Genomic DNA, 25,475 nt, shown 5'->3' with positions numbered 1-25,475 from the left:
ACTCAAATCAATAGCACTTTTATACACCAACAGCAACCAAGCTGAGAATCAAATCAAGAACTCAACCTACTTTACAACAGTTGCAGGAAGGAAAAAGTAAAATGCCTAACCAAGGACATGAAAGATCTCTACAAGGAAAACTACACAACACTGCTGAAAGAAATTATAGATAATAAAAAAAAATGGAAACATACCATGCTCATGGATGGGTAGAATTAATATTGTAAGAATGACCATACTGCCAAAAGCAATCCACAGATTCGATGCAGTTTCCTTCAGAGTACCACCATCATTCTTCACAGAAATAAAAAAAAAAAAAATCCTAAAATTTATGAGAGACCAAAAAAGAGCCCATATAGCCAAAGCAAGACTAAGCAAAAATAACAATCTGGAGGTATCACATTACCTGACATCAAACTATACTACAAGGCTATAGTTATCAAAACAGCATGGTACTGGTATAAAAGTAGGCATGTAGACCAGTGGAACAGAATAGAGTATCCAGAAATAAAGCCAAATATTGACAGCCAACTGATCTTTGAAAAAGCAAAACAAAAACATACACTGGGGAAAGGACACCCTATTTAACAAATGATGCAGGATAATTGGCAAGCCAGATGTAGAAGAATGAAACTGGATCTTCATCTCTCATCTTATATAAAAATCAATTCAAGATGCATCAAAGACTTAAATCTTAAGACCTGAAACCATAAAAGTTCTAGAAGATAACATCGGAAAAACCTATCTAGGCCTTGGCTTAGGCAAAGAGTTCATGATCAACAACCCAAAAGCAAATGCAACAAAAACTAAGACAAATAGATGCAACTTAATTAATCTAAAATGCTTCAGCACAACAACAAAAAATAATAATCAGTGGAATAAACTGACCACCCACAGAAAGGGAGAAAATATTTGCAAACTATGCATTCAATAGAGGACCAATATCCAGAATCTACAGGGAACTGAAACAAATCAGCAAGAAAAAAAAAATTAAAAAGTCACTAAGTACATGAATAGACAATTTTCAAAACACGTGGCTAACAAACATATGAAAAAATGCTCAAAATCACTAATCCAGGAAATGCAAATTAAAACCACAATGCGATACCACCTTACTCCTGCAAGAATGGTCGTAATTTAAAAATCAAAAAATAATAGATGTTGGTGTAGATGTGGTGTAAAGGGAACACTTTTACACTGCTGATGTGAATGTAAACTAGTACAGTGGAAAGCGATATAGAGATTCCTTACAGAACTAAAAGTAGAACTACCATGTGATCCAGCAATCCCACTCCTGTGCGTCTACCCAGAGGAAAATAAGTCATTATACGAAAAAGACACTTCCACACGCATGTTTGTAGCAGCACAACTTGCAATTGTAAAAACTGTGGAACCAACCTAAATGCCCATTGACCAATGAGTGAATGAAGAAAATGTGGTATATATACAGCATGGGTGTGATGGTTAATACTGAGTGTCAGCTTGATTGGATTGAAGGATACAGAGTACTGATCCTGGATGTCTCTGTGAGGGTGTTGCCAAAGGAGATTAACATCGAGTCAGTGGGCTGGGAAAGGCAGACCAACACTTAATGTGGATGGGCACAGTCTAATCAGCTGCCAGCATAGCTACAACATAAGCAGGCAGAAAAATGTGAAAAGAGAGACTGGCCTAGCCTAGCCTACATCTTTCTCCCGTGCTGGATACTTCCTGCCCTCGAACATCAGACTGCAAGTTCTTCATTTTTGGAACTCTGAGTGGCTCTCCTTGCTCCTCAGCCTGTAGATGGCCTATTGTGGGACCTTGTGATAATGTGAGTTAATAATAAACTCCCCTTTATCTATCTGTCCCATTAGTTCTGTCCCTCTAGAGAACCCTGACTAATACAGATTTTGGTACCAGGAGTGGTTGTAGAGGAACCGAATATTAAGGATGGAGTTCTTTTATTGGTATGAGGTTTCTGGAGTTGCCTGCTTAATACGATTAGACCCAAAGATGCTCAGGACTCTACTTCTAATAATATGGAGAACACCAATAGTCCTTGGCATGAACTGTTTAGAGTTATGCAAAATAAATATATTTGAGACTCCTGATTCATCACTCGTGCGAGGCAAGGACTCTACATAATACCTTTGACCATATGTGGAATCACCCTTAGTGACTCTGTACATAATACTTTTGACCATATATGGAGAACCAGGGAACATAATGAAGCTGGTTGGTTGCTCCTAAGTTCAGTGGACAAAGTGATGAAAGAAAATAATGAACTCAGGGATTCTGTCTCCCAGCTCCAGAAGCAGATACTGAGCCTCAAATCTGCTAAGATTGCTCTGAATGAGAGTTTTATCTCCTGTAGAGAAAGAGCTGAAATTGTGGAAAAACAGACACAAGCTCTTATCATGTGAGTGGCTGACCTGCAATGAAAGGTACATGCACAGCCTCGCCAGGTGTCTACTGTTAAAGTGAGAGCATTGATTGAAAAGGAATGGGACCCTGCAACTTGGAACTGGGATGTGTGGGAGGACCCTGATGAAGCTGGGGACACTGAGTTTGAAAACTCTGATGAATCTTATTTTCCAGAAGGAACAGCTTTCCCATCCCCAGAAGTGGCAACATCTCCTCCCTGACCTATGCTGCCATCAGCCTTTTCACCTTTGTCTGAGGAGATAAACCCTGTGCCGCCTGAGGCAACAGTGATGGCCTCCCCTGAGGCAGTTGCCAGGCAAGATAATGTTGATTCTTCTCAGGAGCCACCCCTAAGATCCCCATTTGCTTCTAGACCTATAACTGGACTTAAGTCCCAGCAGGCCCCTAGAGGTGAGGTTTAGATTGTGACCCATGAGGTGGTGCACTACACTCAGAAAGAACCGCTTGAGTTTTCTGATTTATATAAACAGAAATCTGGAGAACAGGCATGGGAATGGATACTAAGGGTGTGGGATAATAGTGGAAGGAAAATGGAGTTGGATCAGGCTGAATTTATTGATTTGGGCCCATTAAGTAGGGATTCTGCATTTAATGTTGCAGCTCTGGGAGTTAAAAAAGGTTCTAATCGTTTACTTGCTTGGTTAGCTGAAATATGGATTAAAAGGTGGCCCACTGTGAACAAGCTGGAAATGCCTGATCTCCCTTGGTTTAATTTAGAGGAGGGGATCCAAAGGCTTATGGAAATTCGGATGATGGAGTGGATTAGTCACTTTAGACCTATTCATCCCTGCTGGTCCAGAAAATATGCCCTTGACCAATGCCTTGCAAAACAGATTTGTGAGGGCAGCACTGGGATCTTTGAAGAGCCCTGTAATTGCTCTTCTCTGTATGTCAGATCTAACTGTGGGAACCGCAGTCACTCAACTACAAACTTAAATACAGTGGGAATAATTGGATTCCAAGGTGTCAGGGACCATGGCAGCACTCAACCTTCAAAGGCAAGGTGGGCATAGCTACAATAATGGGCAACAGAGGCAAAGCAGCAATCAGAATAGTCTGATTCATGTAAAGCTCTGGCATTGGCTAATTAATTACAGCATTCCTAGAAGTAAAATTCACAGGAGGCCTACTGCATTCCTACTTAATTTATATAAGCAGAAATTCTAGGTCAAATGGACAAAAAACTAATTTGAATTATAAAAACAGAGAATCACAGCCCCTCAACCAATTTCCAGACTTGAGCTAGTTTACAGACCCAGAACCCCTTGAATGAAGGGGAGGCCAGGTCCCCTTGAGGAAGGACCCCACTCTATTACCAACAATTTATGCTGTGAATCTTTCTCCCATCCTTCCCCAAGGAGACATCCGACCTTTTACCAGGGTAACTGTGCACTGGGGAAAGGGAAATAATCAGACATTTCAGGGACTACTGGACACTGGCTCTGAGCTGATGTTGATTCCAGGGAACCCAAAATGTCATGTGGTCCTCCAGTTAAAGTAGGAGCTTATGGAAGTCAGGTAACTAATGGAGTTTTAGCTCAGGTCTGACTTGCAGTGGGTCTTATGGGTGCCCGGACTCATCCTGTGGTCATTTCCCCAGTGCCAGAATGCACAACTGGCATAGACATACCTAGCAGCTGGCAGAACCCCCACATTGGCTCCCTGACTGGTAAAGTGACGACTATTATGGTGGGAAAGGCCAGATGGAAGCCATTCGAGCTGCCTCTACCTAGAAAAATAGTAAAGCAAAAACAATACCACATCCCTGGAGGGACTGCAGAGATTAGTACCACCATTAAAGACTTGAAAGATGCAGGGATGGTGATTCCTACCACATCCCCATTTATCTCTCCCATTTGGCCCATACAGAAGACAGATGAATCTTGGGGAGAATGACAGTGGATTACAATAAGCTTAACCAAGTGGTGACTCCAATTGCAGCTGTTGTACCAGATGTGGTTTCACTGCTTGAGCAAATTAACACATCACCTGGTACCTGGTATGCAGCCATTGACTTGGAAAATGCCTTTTTCTCCATTCCTGTCCGTAAGACCCACCAGAAGCAATTTGCCTTCAGCTGTCAAGGCCAGCGGTATACCTTTACTGTCCTACCTCAGGTGTATATCAACTCTCCAGTTTTGTGTCATAATCTTATTCAGAGAGACCTTGATCGCTTTTTGCTTCCACAAGATATCACAATGGTCCATTACATTGATGACAGTATGCTGATTGGATCCAGTGAGCAAGAAGTGGCAAACACACCGGACTTACTGGTTAGGCATTTGCATGCCAGAGGACGGGAAATAAATCTGACTAAAATTCAGGGACCTTCTACCTCAGTAAAATTTCTAGGGGGTCTAGTGGTGTGGGGCCTGTTGAGATATTCCTTCTAAGGTGAAGGATAAGTTGCTGCATTTGTCCCCTCCTACAACCAAGAAAGAGGCACAATGCCTAGTGAGCCTATTTGGATTTTGGAGGCAACACATTCCTCATTTGAGTGTGTTACTCTGGCCCATCTATGGAGTGACCCAAAAGGGTACCAATTTTGAGTGGGTCTAGAACAGGAGAAGGCTCTGCAACAGTTCCAGGCTGCTGTGCAAACTGCTGTGCCATTTGGGCCATATGACCCAGCAAATCCAATGGTCCTTGAGGTGTCAGTGGCAGATAAGGATGCTGTTTGGAGCCTTTGGCAGGCCCCCATAGGTGAATTACAGTGGAGCCCGCTAGGATTTTGGAGCAAGGTCCTGCCATCTTCTGCAGATAACTACTCTCCTTTTGAGAGACTGCCCTTGGCCTGTTACTGGACTTTGGTGGAAAGTGAACATTTGACTATGGGTCATCAAGTCACCATGCGACCTGAATTGCCTGTCATGAACTGGGGGCTTTCTGACTCATCTAGCCATAAAGTGGGTTGTACACAGCAGCATTCAATTATCAATTGGAAATGGTATATATATGACTGGGCTCAAGCAGATCCTGAAGGCACTTTGCTGTGCCCATGCATGGCCTCCATCCTTGCCACCTGGACACTTTGGGCTCCTTCTACCTTTAAGTCAACAGGCTAAGAAGGGAGTTACAGTGCTGGCTGGGATGATTGACCCAGACTATCAAGATGAAATCAGTCTACTACTCCGCAATGGAGGTAAAGAAGAGTACACATGGAATACAGGAGATCCATTAGGGTGTCTGTCTCTTAGTATTACCATGCCCTGTAATTAAGGTCATTGGGAAACTACAACAGCCCAATCCAGGCAGGACTACAAATGACCCAGACTCTTCAGGAATGAAGATTTCAGTCACTCCACAAGGAAAAAAACCACAACCTACTGAGGTGCTTGCTAAAGGCAAAGGGAATACAGAATGGGTAGTAGAAGAAGGTAGTCATCGATACCAGCTACAACCATGTGACCAGCTACAGAAATGAGGACTGTAATTGTCATGAGTATTTCCTTCTTTTGTTAAAAACATGTCTGTGCATATATACAGTTGTACTAAGAAAATATCTTCATTTTATTTTCTTTCTCCTTTATCATATGACATGAGATTTACTGATTTCACATCAATATTTGAATATTGCTAACTTTATGTAGTAGTATTTGGGTTAGTGTTTGGTGCATTTCCAGTTGCACAAAGGATAGCTGTATTATGTTAGGTGTAATTATGACATTATTGTCTTTATTTGAAGATTATGTATGATCTCAGGAGATGTGTATGGATTCATGTGGACTTGTGATGGTTAATACTGAGTGTCAACTTGATTGGATTGAAGGATACAAAATATCGATCCTGGGTGTGTCTGTGAAGGTGTTGCCAAAGGAGATTAACATTTGAGTCAGTGGGCTGGGAAAGGCAGACCTACCCTTAATCTGGGTGGGCACAATCTAATCAGCTGCCAGCATGGCTAGGATATAAGTAGGCAGAAAATTGTTAAAAGAGAGACTAGCCTAGTCCCCCAGCCTACATCTTTCTCCCATGCTGGATGCTTCCTGCCCTCCAACATCAAACTCCAAGTTCCTCAGTTTTGGAACTTGGACTGTCTCTCCTTGCTCCTCAGCCTGCAGATGGCCCATTGTGGGACCTTGTGATCATTGTGAGTTAATACTTAATAAACTCCCCTTTATTAGTTATGTCCCTTTAGAGAACTCTAATACAATGGAATAGTACTTAGCCATAAAAAAGAACAAAATGATGGGATTTGCAGCAACCTGGATGGAGTTGGAGACCATTATTCTCAGTGAAGTAACTCGGGAATGGAAAACTAAATATCATTATGTCCTCATTTGTAAGTGGGAGCTAAGCTATGGGGATGCAAAGGCATAAGAATGATATAATGGGGCCGGGCGTGGTGGCTCATGCCTATAATCCTAGCACTTTGGAAGGCCGAGGTGGGTGGATCACGAGGTCAGGAGTTCAAGACCAGCCTGGGCAAGATGGTGAAAGGGGTCTCTACTAAAATACAAAGAAAAAAATTAGCTGGCCATGGTGGCGGGCGCCTGTAATCCCAGCTAATCGGGAGGCTGAGGCAGAGAACTGCTTGAACCCGTGAGGCAGAGGTTGCAGTGAGCCAAGATCGCACCAATGCACTCCAGCGTGGGCGACAGAGTGAGACTCCATCTCAAAAAAAAAAAAAAAAATGATATAATGGACTTTGGGGCCTCAGGGGGAAGTGGGAGAGGAGGATCAGGGAATAAAAGACTACACATTGGGTACAGTGTACATTTCTTGGGTGACGGGTGCATCAAAATCCCAGAAATCACTACTAAAGAACTTATATACATCGCAATAAACCACCTCTCCCCCAAAACTATTGAAACAAAAAAAAAAAGCCTGGTAATAATGGTTTCCCTTGGGAAGGGACAGTGGTTTTCCTTGTACTATTTAAGTTTTGTACCATGTACAAATATGTGTTCCAAAAGCAGTGTTACTTCTATTCATTTTAGGAGTTAATATGGAAGTCCTGACATTAAATCTGTTTTAGCTGATGATCTAATATTGCTAGTTCCTTGGTGAGGGTTGTGGTAGTGTCACTACCACATCCGTCTGTTTAGTAGTTCAGTGATTACACAGAGTAAGAAAATGAAATCATCTTAACCTCAGACCTGGACCTTGACCCTGTATTTGATATTTTTTGCTGCCTTAAGAATAGTGTTAGCTGTTCTTGAAGGAGTGCAAAATGCTGGTTCAGGTGGCTGACATATATTCATAGCCTCCATTTCTTCCTCCTCCTCACAAGCATGGTACCTATCTCCCAAAGTGCCAGAGTGACAGTGAGGACTTGTCAAGAGCCATTCGTCTCTAGAAGCACTGTGAACTTTAGCCAAGCATACAGTTCAGTTATTCAGGATCTTTAAAGACACTATTGAACCAGCAGGAGTGGGCTTGTTATGTCTTAACTTTGGGAGGGAAAGGGGGTGGGATAGAGATTTAGGCTTTTGCATTTATAACATATACTTTTTAGGGAAAAGTGTTCATTAAGCATAATTTTATTTTCAGCATTTATAAGATAAACATGATGTAGCATCAACTGTTCATTGTCCATAGCTTACTAAATTTTGAGTTGCCAAGACTCTTGTGAAAATTCTGTTTCCCATTTTACTATTAAAAAATAGTGAGTTATTTTTTAAGGAAATAGGTTAATTTGTTTATGTGATGAACACATGTGCAGGTGAGACTTTGCCCAGATTGGAGACTTTGACTTTGAGTCACTCCACTTTATTTATATAGTATCCCAGGAAGGTTAGCCAAATATGTGTAGAAGCTGCCAGTATTAATAATTGTTAGAAGACCAGCTTACTGCATACAGTGTTTGCAGCATACCTGGCATGTTTCTATGCTTGTATATACCTTAGTTCATTTAATCTTCCTCATACATTTGAGTTACGCGATATCATTATTTTCAGTTTACACTTGAGAAAACTAAGGCATACAGAGATGATTTTTCAACAGTGCTTCAGTAAGTTAACAGTTAAGTTGAAAAGACTTTTTTTAATTAAAAGGGAATATTGAAGCATAAGCTAAGAAAAAATGAAGGTAATTAATAACTTGAAGATTAGATGTGCAGTATTAAATAAAACACTGGAGAAAACGATCAAACTTTTCAATGATGTTTCTAAAAATCCATGCCTAGCCTTGCCACTAAAGGAATTCCAAGATGTTTATCCCTGTGAACAGAAAAACAATCAGCACAAGTCTGTGGAAAGGCAGTAAGCAAAAGAGAAATCACTTTCTAACCAGAAAAAGCTTTTACAGAAGTCTTCAGATTCTGTATTTTTAAAAGTAATGGGAATTAACTTTTCAGAAGCCTGGAAATAGAACTCAACACAACTGTTTAAGAAGATGAGTGACGAGAGGCACCTTAGCTTAGCCTGCAAGGTTAAAAGTTAAGACTCCAGTCTGTATTCTCAAACCAGCTTAGTCTCTTAAAGTTGTTAAGAAGCAAATGAGATTAAAGCATATAAACAAATGCCTGGCGAGTAGAAAGAGCTCAGTGCTTGCTTGTGTAGCTATTAGTTTCTATATGCAAAGGGCTGGGGAAACAGGATTATGTGAATGATGAAGGGTCCAGGAAACACCATTCTGTGGTCCTCTATGTTTTTTCTGAGAGCCTGGCAGATAGTAGGCATTTATTATAGTGACAAATCATCTTTAAGAAATCACTGGTTAAACATTGGGGGGAAATGCAGCCTTAAGTTGTGCATGTGCTTGTATGTTTTGAAGTTTCTGGTTTTTCTTTTCTAGGTTCTTATAGAGACTGCTAAGAAGCTAGGACTCCGGTGCCACTCAAAGGGGACAATGGTCACAATCGAGGGACCTCGTTTTAGCTCCCGGGCAGAAAGCTTCATGTTCCGCACCTGGGGGGCGGATGTTATCAACATGACCACAGTTCCAGAGGTGGTTCTTGCTAAGGAGGCTGGAATTTGTTACGCAAGTATCGCCATGGCGACAGATTATGACTGCTGGAAGGAGCACGAGGAAGCAGTAGGTGGAATTCTCTTCTGAGCACATATAGCATGGGTTTCTGGGTGCCAATAAGAGGGTGTCTTAACTTTGTTTCTATTACGTTAGTTTCAGAAAGTGCCTTTCTACAAGGTTTTGAAGTTGTCAATATTTTCTGTAGTTCCCGTTGGAAAGTAAGAACAAAGATCATAGGAAAGAAAGAAGACACTTTTACCCAAGGATCAATAGTGAAAATAGTACATTGTAGGCATGTAGATGTGTTGAGAATCATACTAAGACTTGGGCCTTATTTTAAGGATAAAGGTGTATTTTGATTGCCAATTTCTTCTGCTATGCTACTGTTTTTTGTTTTCAAGAAGGAAAAAAATCTATTACTTAACCCTTTACCTGTGAGAGGGCTGTATGTTCACATTCATCTATTTAACCTACCGTGGCTGGATACTATGTTCAGCATACAAATGTGGCAGCAAACAGACAAGTCCTTAAGGAGCCGACATTATTCTGTCAGATGGAGATAGAAGTTAAGCAAACCAATATAAGAAAGCTAACAGTTATAAAGAAATAGAATGGTGAGGTACAAGGGTACAGTAGGTCAACTGAATAGAGTTGACCAGACCAAATATTTGAAGTAATGAGAAGCCTTCCTGTTTTAAGTGTGATGGGCAAGAAGGGCATGATTGAGTAGAGTGGAAAGGAGGGAGACTGGGGAGAAGGGAGAGAGAGGAGGGATGCAATACAGCAGGGCCAGGCCATACAGACCATGGTAAGGGTTTCAGATGGAAGGTCAGTGAGGGGTTCAGGCAGGGAAGGCAGCAGGATCCAGCTGGAATTTAAGGACACTGGAACAATGAGGTCAGCTTCCAAAACAAAACAAAACAAAACTTTAAACATCTGTGAAAGTACAGGGTGGAATATAATGAATTCCAGGTACCCATCACTTTGGTTCCACAATTAGCCATGGCCAATCTTGTGTCATAGGTATGTCCCTACCTATTTCTCTCTCCCCTGCCCTCATTGTGAAGTAAATATTTTCCTAAACGGTATTTTTAAAATTAAGTTATAACCATGCCATCATTGTACAAAAATAATGATATTAATTTCTTAATGTAATCAAATATTCAGACTATTTCTTTTTCCTTCAGTCTCATAATTTTTAACAATTTGATCAAATCAGAATCCCTTACAATCATACGTTGTATTTTAATGATATACCTCTTGTCTCTTTTAATCTAATTTTCACCTCTTTCTCTTTTTATTCCTTGTGTTACTTGAATAAACTAGATCATTTGTCTTGTCATTTATCTCATTTTAAGATAAAGAAAGGGACAACAAAACTGCAGTCACTTTTGAAGTAAGGAAAAAATTTAGGGGTGACTTTTCTGAGCACATTTAGGGCAAGTGACATCTCCAAAGAGGCCTAATATTGTACCACCGTTTTAGAGAGTTTGTTTTACTATCTAATGTGTACAGTGTTTTGGGTCCTAGATGAACACAGGTTGTTTTTCATGAATTCCTTATGATGACTCCTCAGTGTAATAAACTGTTTGCTTAGTACTAGGATGCCTTTTATGTAAGAGATTTGCAAATTATTACATTAAGTCACAACATAATATCTTATTTGGCAGCTTTGGTAACCTAAGGAACAACTCAGCCTCGTAATGTCAAGAAGCTGCTTCCAATTAGTAGGAAACTCCAGCCGCTGCCACACCCTGAGAGCAGTTTGCTTCTTGCCTGTGGCTTTCTGCTCAGTCTAATAACATATATCTCCTCCTTTGTAGAACCAGCAGTGATTTCCTTTAGTAGCCAAATGAGGTTGGGGAAATAGTCAGCTGGAACTACTTTATTGAAAAGCGGGGAAATTAAGCTCTGTAAGTGGAAAGGCTTGAGGACAGTGTTAAATGCTAAAAGGAAGGCCCACATAAAGATGGCATTATTTCAGCCAATTGTGTGTTGCAGCCTGGCGTGGCAAGAAGGATTTGGAGTTCTCTAAACCCATCTTCAGATTCTAGTTGCTCCATTTGCTGGTCACATTGGGCGAGTTGTTTCACTTGTTTATTCTTCTGTAGAATGAAGCCAGGGCTCTGGGTGAGGAGTGGAGGTTGTTTAGTCATTGTTTAGTCAGTTAGACCTTGAAGGATTACTGGAAGAATTAAACCAAATGAGATATGTGAAACAGCTAGTATAGTGCTGGCTCGTAAGAGGGTGGTCATCAGATGGTGGCTCTGATGGAGCTGGGGGCCTGAGAGGTGGATAGTATCAGGGAAAGCATTTAAACTGCACCTTGAACAGAGGGTTTATTTTGGGAAGTTCAGTAGGAAGGACGTTTTGGGTGAAGCCCAACAGCTAGAACAAAGAGAAGGGAGGTCAGCATCTATACAGAAATAACCAGTCACAGGAAAAATATATAAGGAAATGAGTAAATACAAGGCAAATTTCTTGGATGCTTCATGTCTCTGCATTCAAAGACTCAGCTTAAAACATATCATTTACATGTGCCTGGCCGATACCCAGCCTGTCACTACTTTGTGTTCCCATAGTAGTGCAAACTCCCCTCTGCTACAGTGTTCATCGTTTTTTCCTATACACATCTTGGTGTTTTTGGGTGGGATCTGGACTATACTTAAGGAAATAGAAAGGTGTAATCCTCGTGTCCCTGAATGCTGGATTTCTTCGAAGCATAGGAAGGCACGTCAAGTACTCTATCTCTGATGGTAATTTTATATTCACTTTCTTCAACTTTTTCTTATGAAGCTATTTTAGTCATATACAGAAGTAGCCAATAGCACGAGCTTCCATGAATTCAGCATCTAGCTTCAACCATTATATTAACTTACAACCAATATGATTATTACTCCCTTCAATAATTTTATCCATAAACACTTCAGGAGGTATCTAACATGAGCACATTATCATTTTCATTCTCCAATAATAATTCTTTAATATACCCAGCCAAAATTTAAATTTCTGGTTAAATGCCTTAGATTATTTTTTTGGTTGCAAGCTTTTTATGAAGGAACCAGATCATTTGTCCTGTTGAGTTTTCCACAGTCTGAATTGCTGAAATCATCTCCTCGGAGTAGTTTAATAGGCTTCTCTGTCCTCTGTATTATCTATAAATTGGTAGCTAGATTTAGAGATTTAATCAGATTCAGGTATCTTAAGGTAGCATTTTATTTTTTCATCAGGAAGCACATAATGAGTGGTTTATTTGGGATTTTGTTTGTTTGGTTTGGTTTGTGATGTTAGCAGCCAATCCATTAATTCACTGGGAGCCATAAAAATGGTGGTATTTTAATTCCATAATATTTTTCTTTATTAGCTGGAATAATTTTCTAAGGAGAAACGTACTTCTGTTTGGTTTTCCAGTGTAGCAACAGTTTTAACATTGTAATCCATTCGGCTGTGGACATGAAGAGAACAGTCACATCTTTCTAGACCATATTAACCGATTGTACATCTGAGATACTTTCTCAGGTACCATATTGAAATCTGTATTAGTCTGTTATCACATTGCTATGGAGAAATACCTAAAACTGGGTAATTTATAAAGAAAAGAGGTTTAATTGGCTTATGGTTCTACAGGCTGTACGGGACGTGTGATGCTGGCATCTGCTTAGCTTCTGGGGAGGCCTCAGGAAACTTCCAATCATGGTGGAAGGCAAAAGGAGGGAGGCATCTCACATGGTGGGAGCAGGAGCAAGAGAGAGTGAGAGGAGAGGTGCTATACACTTGTAAACAATCAGATCTCACAAGAACTCATATCAGTAAAATAGCACCTGAGGATGCTGCTAAACCTTTCTTTCTTTTTTTTTTTTTATTATATTTTAGGTTTTAGGGTACATGTGCACAATGTGCAGGTTTGTTACATATGTATCCATGTGCCATGTTGTTTTGCTGCACCCACTAACTCGTCATTTAGCATTAGGTGTATCTCCTAATGCTGTCCCTCCCCCCTCCCCCCACCCCACAACAGTCCCTGGAGTGTGATGTTCTCCTTCCTGTGTCCATGAGTTCTCATTGTTCAGTTCCCACCTATGAGTGAGAACATGCGGTGTTTGGTTTTTTGTCCTTGAGATAGTTTACTGAGAATGATGGTTTCCAGCTTCATCCATGTCCCTATAAAGGACATGAACTCATCATTTTTTATGGCTGCATAGTATTCCATGGTGTATATGTGCCACATTTTCTTAATCCAGTCTATCGTTGTTGGACATTTGGGTTGGTTCCAACTCTTTGCTATCGTGAATAGTGCCGCAATAAACATACGTGTGCATGTGTCTTTATAGCAGCATGATTTATAGTCCTTTGGGTATATACCCAGTAATGGGATGGCTGAGTCAAATGGTATTTCTAGTTCTAGATCCCTGAGGAATCACCACACTGACTTCCACAATGGTTGAACTAGTTTACAGTCCCACCAACAGTGTAAGTGTTCCTATTTCTCCACATCCTCTCCAGCACCTGTTGTTTCCTGATTTTTTAATGATGGCTATTCTAACTGGTGTGAGATGGTATCTCACTGTGGTTTTGATTTGCATTTCTCTGATGGCCAGTGATGATGAGCATTTTTTCATATGTTTTTTGGCTGCATAAATGTCTTCTTTTGAGAAGTGTCTGTTCATGTCCTTTGCCCACTTTTTGATGGGGTTGTTTGTTTTTTTCTTGTAAATTTGTTTGAGTTCATTGTAGATTCTGGATATTAGCCCTTTGTCAGATGAGTAGGTTGCAAAAATTTTCTCCCGTTCTGTAGGTTGTCTGTTCACTCTGATGGTAGTTTCTTTTGCTGTGCAGAAACTCTTTAGTTTAATTAGATCCCATTTGTCAATTTTGGCTTTTGCTGCCATTGCTTTTGGTGTTTTAGACATGAAGTCCTTGCCCACGCCTATGTCCTGAATAGTATTGCCTAGGTTTTCTTGTAGGATTTTAATGGTTTTAGGTCTAACATGTAAGTCTTTAATCCATCTTGAATTAATTTTTGTATAAGATGTAAGGAAGGGATCCAGTTTCAGCTTCCTACATATGGCTAGCCAGTTTTCCCAGCACCATTTATTAAATAGGGAATCCTTTCCGCATTTCTTGTTTTTGTCAGGTTTGTCAAAGATCAGATAGTTGTAGATATGTGGCATTATTTCTGAGGGCTCTGTTCTGTTCCATTGATCTATGTCTCTGTTGTGGTACCAGTACCATGCTGTTTTGGTTCCTCTAGCCTTGTAGTATAGTTTGAAGTCAGGTAGCGTGATGCCTCCAGCTTTGTTCTTTTGGCTTAGGATTGACTTGGCGATGCGGGCTCTTTTTTGGTTCCATATGAACTTTAAAGTAGTTTTTTCCAATTCTGTGAAGAAAGTCATTGGTAGCTTGATGGGGATGGCATTGAATCTATAAATTACCTTGGGCAGTATGGCCATTTTCACGATATTGATTCTTCCAACCCATGAGCATGGAATGTTCTTCCATTTGTTTGTATCCTCTTTTATTTCATTGAGCAGTGGTTTGTAGTTCTCCTTGAAGAATTCCTTCACATCCCTTGTAAGTTGGATTTCTAGGTATTTTATTCTCTTTGAAGCAATTGTGAATGGGAGTTCACTCATGATTTGGCTCTCTGTTTGTCTGTGTTTGGTGTACAAGAATGCTTGTGATTTTTGTACATTGATTTTGTATCCTGAGACTTTGCTGAAGTTGCCTATCAGCTTAAGGAGATTTGGGGCTGAGACAGTGGGGTTTTCTAGATATACAATCATGTCATCTGCAAACAGGGACAATTTGACTTCCTCTTTTCCTAATTGAATACCCTTTATTTCCTTTTCCTGCCTGATTGCCCTGGCCAGAACTTCCAGCCCAATGTTGAATAGGAGTGGTGAGAGAGGGCATTCCTGTCTTGTGCCAGTTTTCAAAGGGAATGCTTCCAGTTTTTTCCCATTCAGTATGATATTGGCTGTGGGCTTGTCATAATAGCTCTTATTATTTTGAGATACGTCCCATCAATGCCTAATTTATTGAGAGTTTTTAGCATGAAGCATTGTTGAATTTTGTCAAAGGCCTTTTCTGCATCTATTGAGATAAGGAACAACCGGTACCAGCCCCTGCAAAAACATGCCAAATTGTAAAGACCATTGAGGCTAGGAAGAAACTGCATCAACTAACGAGCAAAATAGGCAACTAACATCATAATGACAGGATCAAATTCACACATAACAATGTTAACTTTAAATGTAAATGGGCTAAATCCTCCAATTAAAAGACACAGACTGGCAAATTGGATAAGGAGTCAAGACCCATCAGTGTGCTGTATTCAGGAAACCCATCTCACATGCAGAGACACACATAGACTCAAAATAAAGGGATGGAGGAAGATCTATCAAGCAAATGGAAAACAAAAAAAGGCAGGGGTTGCAATCCTAGTCTCTGATAAAACAGACTTTAAACCAACAAAGATGAAAAGAGACAAAGAAGGCCATTACATAATGGTAAAGGGATCAATTCAACAAGAAGAGCTAACTATCCTAAATATATATGCACCCAACACAGGAGCATCCAGATTCATAAAGCAAGTCCTGAGTGACCTACAAAGGGACTTAAACTCCTACACAATAATAATGGGAGATTTTAACACCCCACTGTCAACATTAGACAGATCAACGAGACAGAAAGTTAAAAAGGATATCCAAGAATTGAACTCAGCTCTGCACAAAGTGGACCTAATAGACATCTACAGAACTCTCCACCCCAAATCAACAGAATATACATTTTTTTCAGCACCACACCACACCTATTCCAAAATTGACCACATAGTTGGAAGTAAAGCTCTCCTCAGCAAATGTAAAAGAACAGAAATTATAACAAACTGTCTCTCAGACCATAGTGCAATCAAACTAGAACTCAGGATTAAGAAACTCACTCAAAACCACTCAACTACATGGAAACTGAACAACCTGCTCCTGAATGACTATTGGGTACATAATGAAATGAAGGCAGAAATAAAGATGTTCTTTGAAACCAACGAGAACAAAGACACAGCGTACCAGAATCTGTGTGACACATTCAAAGCAGTGTGTAGAGGGAAATTTATAGCACTAAATGCCCACAAGAGAAAGCAGGAAAGATCCAAAATTGACACCCTAACATCACAATTAAAAGAACTAGAAAAGCAAGAGCAAACACATTCAAAAGCTAGCAGAAGGCTAGAAATAACTAAAATTAGAGCAGAACTGAAGGAAATAGAGACACAAAAAGCCCTTCAAAAAATTAATGAATCCAAGAGCTGCTAAACCTTTCATGAGAAATCCAACTCCATGATCCAGCCGCCTCCCACCAGGCCCCACCTCCAACAATTCGACATGAGATTTGGTGAGGACACAAATCCAAACCATATCAAAATTCATCAGTGCTTTTCAGAGATGTCACTGAGTTTCTCTAGGACCTCCCTGCTAGGACTAAGACCATCTTGATAAATGCAGAGCTTGAACTCAGGGGTTTAAACATAGAATAAACAGACTTCACAAGTCAGGTTTTTCTTAGTCTGTCTGGACTGTTGTAACAAAATACCATAGCGTGGGTGGCTTCTGAATAACGGAAGTTTATTTTTCACGTTTCTGTAAGTTGCGAAGTCCAAGATCAAGGGACTGGCACATTTGGTGTCTAGTGAGAGCCCACTTTCTCGTAGATAGCCATCTTCTCACTGGAACCTCACACGGTAGAAGGGGCCCTCGAAGAATGGCACTGGGTCCTCTTTTGTAAGGTCACTAATCCTATCTACGAGGACTCTGCCTTCATGACCTAATTGCTTCCCAAATGCCCAACCTCCAAATACCCTACATTGAGGATTAGGTTTCAGCAGATAAATTTGAGGGGACACAAACATTTAGACTATAGTAAGGCTGGAACTCAGAAAAATGTTTTATGACAAGCAGTGGAATTTTAAGTTCTAGTAACCTCCAGTGCTATTGTTTCTCTAGGTTTCGGTGGACCGGGTCTTAAAGACCCTGAAAGAAAATGCTAATAAAGCCAAAAGCTTACTGCTCACTACCATACCTCAGATAGGGTCCACAGAATGGTCAGAAACCCTCCATAACCTGAAGGTAAGTGTCAGCCACGTACCATCAGGCATGTCTGTAGACTCTCTGTTGTCTTCTTTTCTTACGTGCATTTCGCCTTTGGTCCTCATGTATTTTATGCCAGCCTAGATGTTTTCAACAAGTTTTTGTGACATCTACTACTACCATCCCAACCACTTGTGAAATTGAGTAGTCATATTTTCTGGCTGGTAATGCAAGACCATTGAAAGCTAAGGTTGAGAGAGTTTTATTATCTCATGTACCAGGTTCTTCACATTGTCCTGCTCCGTAGTATCCCTAAGTCTTACTTCAGAAGGTTGATAGTGCTTTCTCTGCATATCACTTACATTGTTGACAAAGCTATTTAAACTAACTGATAAACTCAGAGTTGCATGATTTTTCTTTGGACACTTTGTGACTCTTCTGAACCACATAGGGAAAGACTTGCCTCAAACTGATCAGATATTGCATTCCCCTACTATCCAAAGAGGACCGTACCTTGAAGTCTCCTAGAATACACCTGTACTTTTGGGTCTTCTGGTGGTGGTGGAGAGAGGATTTGAAAGGTTGATCTAAGCCCTCCCTACCTGAATTACCACCTAGGAGCTCTGTAATGAGAGAGCCACAGTTTTAGTATAATGAGGACGTTGTATGGTGGTAAGTGACTGCCAATCACTGGGCATGGCAGAGCCTTGATTTGTAATGTTTGCTGATTTACGTGGTACAAGTGCTCCAGTACGGCCAGTTTCACACTACTAATGTGAAGCCACTGATGAGTTGAGAAGTGATACACACAGTCAGCTCTTGCAAGCTGGTACGAACAGGATCCAGCACACCACTGTAACTAAGGTGTCTCTCAGCAGTTAGGACTGACAGTCAATAATGTTGGAATTAGTAGTTTATCTTCCCTACTAAGAAACAAATCTATTGGTTTCAACACTGTATACCTAGGAGCTAAATGTTATTTAATGAGTAAATGATACTTCTTTCCCCCATGAAGTGTTTTATCATAATAGAGATGCAGGATACCCTTATTAGAATTAAAAGGGAAAAAATACATTTGAGTGCAGTCAAATGGCACAACTGGAGCTTGCATAAAAAAGCACACGTTGGTTTGCCAGAAATGTGACTTATACTTGTACTATTATTAGCAAAATGTCATAGAAGTTTGTTTATTTGTTTGTTTGAGACGGAGTCTCATTCTGTCACCCAGGCTGGAGTGCAGTGGCACGATCTCAGCTCACTGCAACCTCTGCCTCCCGGGTTCAAGCGATTCTCCTGCCTCAGCCTCCTGAGTAGCTGGGATTACAGGCGTGCACCACCATGCCCAGCTAATTTTTATATTTTTAGTAGAGACGAGGTTTCATCATATTGGTCAGGCTAGTCTCAAACTCCTGACCTCATGATCCACCCGCCTCGGCCTCCCAAAGTGCTGGGATTACAGGCGTGAGCCACTGCGCCCAGCCAAGTTTATTTTTTTTAAGTCTCCCAACTCACTCCACTGTAGTGACCATAGTCTTTTAAAAGCTTGAAGTTAATTTCTCAAGTAATACATTTATTGTTTTAGCTTTATTTTTAAGTAAAAATGCTTGAAGAGTAGAAATCAGTGTTCTCCTTTCCTGGAGCTTCTGAAATTGTAAAATTGTGTGATTTTATTTGTATGCATTTTTAAAGAGGCTTAGTTTACGTAGCTTTCATCAGATTTTCAAAGGAGGATTTTATATGTATATAAATAAATAAATCTTGGCCTTCATTCTGTAGCATTAAGGAACACCATACTAATAATCCCTTTTTCTGGGGTAGTATTTTTAGTCCTCTAAGCACTGAAATGTATATCATTCATTCACTCACTAAGTCATTTCAGAAACACTTAGCACCTACTATATGTCAAGGTCTGGTTTGCAAAGATAAAGAGTTCTGATGATGATCCTATGGTGTTTGGAGATATAGACACATAAAAATTTCAATGATTTCTTACAGTGGGATAAGGATAAGGGATAGAGGTTGCATAAACAATAATCCAGGCTGGGGGCTGTTATGGCAATAAGTGATTGTCAGAACAATGCTCTGAGATAAGCATTATTAACCGCACTTTACAGGAAAGGGAGGTGAGGAACCAAGAGTTTAGAGTACCTAAAGTTCCACATCTGGTTAGTGAACTTGAAAATTATCTGCAGAATTTATCTAAAGTGTATGTTTCCTGCATCCTCACTTTGATCTAGAAAATCAAAATCTGGTTTTTTTAACAAACATCTCAGTAATTACGCCAACATGCGACTATCACTGCCTCCTTTCTTCCTTTCAGAATATGGCCCAGTTTTCTGTTTTATTACCAAGACATTAAAGTAGCATGACTGCCCAGGAGAAAAGAAGACATTCTAATTCCAGTCATTTTGGGAATTCCTGCTTAACTTGAAAAAAATATGGGAAAGACATGCAGCTTTCATGCCCTTGCCTGTCAAAGAGTATGTTGTAAGAAAGACAAGCCATTGTGTGTATTAGAGACTCCTGAATGATTTGGACAACTTCAAAATACAGAAGAAAAGCAAATGACCGGTAAACATATGGGTAAAAATATTACATTTTAAGGGGAAAAAAAAAAAACCGTTCTCTTCTCCCCCTATTAAATTTGCAACAATAAAGGGTGGAGGGTAATCTCTACTTTCCTGTACTGGCAAAGAATGTGAGGAAGAAATGGGACTCTTTGGTTATTTATTGATGCGACTGTAAATTGGTACAGTATTTCTAGAGGGCAATTTGGTAAAATGCATCAAAAGACTTAAAAATACGACGTACTTTGTGCTGGGAACTCTACATCTAGGAATTTCTCTTTAAAACCATATCAGAGATACGTACAAAGAATTATATATAAAGAAGGGTGTTTAATAATGATAGTTATAATAATAAATAATTAAAACAATCTGAATACCCAGCAATTGGAGGTAAATTATGTCTTAGTTATAATTAGATTGTGAATAAGCCAACTGAAAATCCTTTTTGCATATTTTAATGTCCTAAAAAGACATGGTTGCTCTATATATGAAATGAAAAAGGGATATGGTAGCATTTTATAGTACTAGTTTTGCTTTAAAATGCTACGTAAATATACAAAAAAAGTAGAAAGAAATATATACAACCTTGTTATTGTATTTGGGGGAGGGATACTGGGATAATTTTTATTTTCTTTGAATCTTTCTGTGTCTTCACATTTTTCTACAATGAATATAATCATAGTAAAGTTGTAAAGTTGTTGTAAAAATAAAAATGGATTTAGAAAGATCCAGTTCTTGAAAACACTGTTTCTGGTAATGAAGCAGAATTTAAGTTGGTAATATTAAGGTAAATGTCATTTAAGGGAGTTAAATCTTTATTCTGCTAAAGAAGAGGATCATTGATTTCTCTAGAGTCAGAACAGTACTTGGGTTTGCAACAGCTTTCTGAGAAAAGCTAGGTGTTTAATAGTTTAACTGAAAGTTAAACTATTTAAAAGACTAAATGCACATTTTATGGTGTATGATATTTTAAAAAGTAATGTTTGATTCTCCTTTTTATGAGTTAAATTATTTTATACGAGTTGGTGATTTTTGCTTTTTAATAAAGTGGAAGCTTGCTTTTTTAACTTTTTTTTATTGTTAATTTTATAGAAATGCTTTTTGTTGGCCGGGCACGGTGGCTCACCCCTGTAATCCCAGCACTTTGGGAGGCCGAGACGGGCAGATCACAAGGTCAGGATATCAAGACCATCCTGGCTAATGCGTTGAAACCCAGTCTCTACTAAAAATACAAAAATTAGCCGGGTGTGGTAGCGGGCACCTGTAGTCCCAGCTACTTGGGAGGCTGAGGCAGGAGAATGGTGTGAACCTGGGAGGCGGAGCTTGCAGTGAGCAGAACTTGCAGTGAGCTGAGTTTGCGCCACTGCACTCCAGCCTGGGCAACAGAGCAAGACTCCATCTCAAAAAAAAAAAAAAAAGAGAGAGAAATGCTTTTTGTTTTCTTCAGTTTTTTATCATGGGGAGATCTTTTTCCTCAGAATTATTTTCTTTTCACTGTAGGCTATTACAGGATACTTTAGGATCAAGATACAGAACCTTTTATTTAAAGAGTTTGTAAAGTCAATGTGTTTGTTTGTGTCTCTGAGATTGACTTCAAGATAATAAGCTGCTAATTGTAAACAAAACAGTTACCCTCCAGTATTAATATGCCTCATTAGTGTGAGCCATTTGGGTCAAGTATGATTATGACCCTTGGATTCCCTGATGTAGTGTTAAATTTCAACTCTGGTTATCCATTAGCAATCCGTAGAGAACTTAATGAACCTGAACCCAGGCTTCTCTAGCTCTGTAACCTGTGATTGTTTTCACTACAATATGATACATAGATGGTACCTTACTTTTCCTCATTCTTAGTAGGTGTCTAAGAATGTCAGGGCAAAAATATGGGCATTTTTCTTGCTATATTCAGAAAGTACAGTTCTCTCCAACTTGCAGAGGTACTTTTCTTGATTAAATAGCCTTCTCTAGCAACATCGTTTTCAGACTAACCAAATGAATGCAGTATACTCTTTTCTTTGTTCCCAATCATTCACTCCTTATGCAAAGCCAATATAATTTTCCTCATACCTTATGCTTGACGATATTGTTGAAGAACACTTCCTGGAATACTTCTCACTTGTGATGATGTACTAATTTTTTTTTTTTTTTAATTTAAGCTAGTTTATTAAGTGAACACCACGGTCAGTTGTGAGCATTTTGGTTTCCCCAAAGGATGGATGATGAGCATCATGGGAAAGCTGTAGTTTAGTGACTTAGCCCTTAGTGATTAATAGATTTACATGTACGTAGAAGTCTTTGTTGGCATTATAATCTGCTGTTGTGTTTGGCATCGATTTTCATGGTTTTGAGAATGACATCCTGGCCCTGTGGTTCCTGAGGGTCATGGTCCTTGTGACCTGGCCCCTGTTCACTGCCCTCTTCGCTAGCACGAGTCACTGTGCAGGGCTGGAGGTAGCTACCATGGCTTGTTTCAAGGAAGGAAACTCCAGGACAGTGGCACCCTCAGGAACGGAGGATGGTGAACTTCCCTGAAGAGGGAGTGACTAAGGTGACCTCCAACCTGCCCTGAGCCAGCCGCCCTGCAGGTGCCACGTGAGCCTGCTCTGGCATCCACAGGATGCTCCTGGAGCCTCTTCTCTGGCTGCCACCTCAGGGGCATGGTTGTGGCCACACCAACACCTGTTTTCCAAATAATTACTCATTCTTGTGACAGTGGCCTGAACATGTTTTTAATTTTCTCAGCAAGCATTTAGCCAGCACTTATCCTGTGAAACAATTTAATAAGGTTTCAAGGAGTATCTGCTGGTTTAGGAAGTCATGAAATGAGGAGTTCTTGCCACATTTGCAGAGTCCCTCCTTGATATGGTTTGGCAGTGTCCCCACCCAAATCTCATCTTGAATTGTAGTTCCCATAATCCCCACATGTTGTGGGAGGGACCCAGTGGGAGGTAATTGAATCATGGGGGTGGTTACCCCCATGCTGCAGTTCTAATGATAATGAGTTCTCACAAGGCCTGTTGGTTTTATAAGGGGCTTTTCCCCCTTTTGCTCAGCACTTCTTCCTGCCATCATGTGAAGAATGACGTGTTTGTTGCCCCTTCTGCCGTGAAGGTAAGTTTCCTGAGGCCTTCTCAACTATGTGGAACTGTGAGTTAATTAAACCTCTTTCCTTTATAAGTTACCCAGTCTTGGGCATTCCTTTACAGCAGCATGAGAACGGACTAATACACTCCTCAAATGTTTTGAAGATTGTTGCACCTTGGAACTACCAGTGTGCACAGAATCTGGCTCAATGTATATGTATTGGCCTAGCAAGGCAAAGAACTGAAGTTCCAAGATGGAAGAACCTGTGTTCTCCTCATAATAGTGTAGAATAATTCAAGATAGGCAAGAAGGACAGCAGTAAATGAAGACCATGGAAGAAAAGAAGGAATGCCTAAGATCGAGGAAATCTACCAAGACTAGTAGAGTAGTCCAGAGGAAGCCATTTCAGGGCCTGTTGCCAGTATGCCTTTGAGAACCTCGGGATCCTGAAGAATGAGGGGAGTTTCTTCAGAAAGACAATCTCAGCATGCATTATTTCTTTGTTTTGGAGATTCACTCATGTTGTTGCATGCATCTGTAGCTTGTGCCCTTTTTATTGCCTAGTAGTATTCTGTCATATGCCTATGTTACAATTTGATTATCTATTCACCTGTTGATGAATGTTTGAATTTTTTGCATTTGAGGAATTTTATGAATAAAGCTGCTATAAGCATGAAATTACAAGTCTTTTTGTGAACATATTTTCACTTTTGCAAATGTCTATACTCCCACCAGTAATTTATAAGAATTCTCTACAAAGCTTGGTATTGTCAGCGTTTTTAATTTTAGCCATTCTATTGGGTATATTTTGATATCTCATTGTGGTTTTGATTTGCATTTTTCTGATTAAAGATGTTGAACTTTTCATGTGCTTATTGGCCATTCACATATTTTGCGAACTATCTGCACAAATATTTTTGTTTATGAAAAAATTGATTGTTTTGTTTTATTATTGAATAGTAAGAATTGTTTATATATTCTGGATACACTCTTTTTCAGATATATGTATTGTGACTATTCTTAGTCTTTAGCTTGCCTTTTCATTTTCTTAATGATATCTTTCAAAGAACAAGTTTTTCATTTTGACAAAGCCTAGTTTATCAATTTTTTTTTATGGTTGGTGCTTTTTGTGTGTTCCAAGAAATCTTTGCCTACTCATTGAATTACCTGTGTGCCCTTGTCAAAATCAATTTACCGTTTATCTGTGGATCTGGATGATCTATTTATGTCATTTATCTATGTGTCTCTTCTTATGCCAATACCCTACTGTCTTGATTATTTTGGCTTTATGGTGTCTTGAAATTAAGTATTATTAAGCTTTGCAGTCTTTTCCAAGATTTGTTTTGGCTATAGGTCCTTTCTTTATAAAGTTTATATTAAGCTTGTCCATTTTTCTTTAAGAAAAAATCTGCTGGAATTGCTATTGGGATTGCACTGAATTTTTAGGTCGATTTGGGAAGAATTGACAATATTGAACTTTTCAATCCATGGACATGGTATGTTTCTGCATTTATTTGGGTCTTTTAAAATTTATCTCAGCAATATTTTGTAGTTTTAGTGAGGAAGTCTTGTATATCTTTTGTTAAGTGTATTCCTAAATATTTTGTGGAAATGTTATTGTAAATAGTACTTTAATTTCATTTTTAAGTTTATTGCTGGTATACAGAAATATGTTTTATTTTTGTATGTTGACTTTATATTCTGTAATCTTATTAATTTCACTTAGTTCAGTAGTAGTTCTTATTTTTATTTTATTGCAAGTGCCTTAGGGATACCTTGTGTACACAATCATGTCATATATGAATAACAAGTTTACTTCTTCTTTCCAACCTTTACCTTTTGTTTCTTCTTGCTTTGTTGTATTGGCTAGGACCTTCAACCTAATGTTGAATAGAAGTGGTGTGAGTTGTTATTCTTGTCTTATTTTCAACAGCAGAGGATAGCATCTAGTTTTTCACTATTAAAATATGTTAGCTATAGGTTTTTTCCGTTTCATGTTTTTATCAGATTGAAGATTGCTTTTATTCCTATTTTGCCAAGAGTGTCATGAATGCATGTTGAATTTCGCCAAGTACTTTTTCCTGCATCTATTGAGATAATCTTGATTTTTCTGTTTTATTTTGTTAATGTAGATTCTTTAATGTTAAACTGATCTTGCATTCCTGATATAAATGCTACTTAGTCATGATATGTTATCCCCTTTATATAATGCTGGATTCAGTTTGCAGATATTTTGTTTGATTTTTACATCTATGCTCATGAGACAGATTGGTCTGTGATTTTCCTTTCTTGTAAGTCTTGTCAGGTGTCAGGCCTTGGTTAATTTTGACACATTTACAAACATATATTTTTAACATAAAAATAAACTTATAAAAAAAAAGACTACGACAGCCTGAGTTGTTTA

General features: G+C 39.3%; 1 protein-coding gene across 8 annotated transcripts in view; it reads left to right on the top strand.

Annotated features, from left to right (window-relative positions):
- Window positions 1–25,475, top strand: part of MTAP (methylthioadenosine phosphorylase) — a 141,981-nt gene that overhangs the window by 42,920 nt on the left and 73,586 nt on the right. Inside the window, exons 6-10 of one of the 8 annotated variants that reach the window (XR_010113761.1) lie at window positions 9,166–9,405; window positions 17,337–17,459; window positions 19,741–19,991; window positions 23,041–23,098; window positions 23,197–23,749. Coding sequence is in view for 2 of the 8 variants with exons in the window: in XM_055294082.2 (XP_055150057.1) it covers window positions 9,166–9,405; window positions 17,337–17,459; window positions 19,741–19,779 (402 nt within the window). In the remaining 6 variants the exon portion in view is untranslated. Of the gene's footprint in view, window positions 1–9,165; window positions 9,406–17,336; window positions 17,460–19,740; window positions 20,715–23,040; window positions 23,750–25,475 lie in introns of those variants that run through there. The other 7 variants (XR_010113758.1, XR_010113759.1, XR_010113757.1 and 4 more) reach the window with 7 other exon arrangements.

The sequence above is a fragment of the Symphalangus syndactylus genome, chromosome 9, assembly GCF_028878055.3.
Source record: "Symphalangus syndactylus isolate Jambi chromosome 9, NHGRI_mSymSyn1-v2.1_pri, whole genome shotgun sequence".
NCBI classification, from domain to species: Eukaryota; Metazoa; Chordata; class Mammalia; order Primates; family Hylobatidae; genus Symphalangus; species Symphalangus syndactylus.
This window is presented reverse-complemented; position numbering and strand designations above follow the sequence as displayed.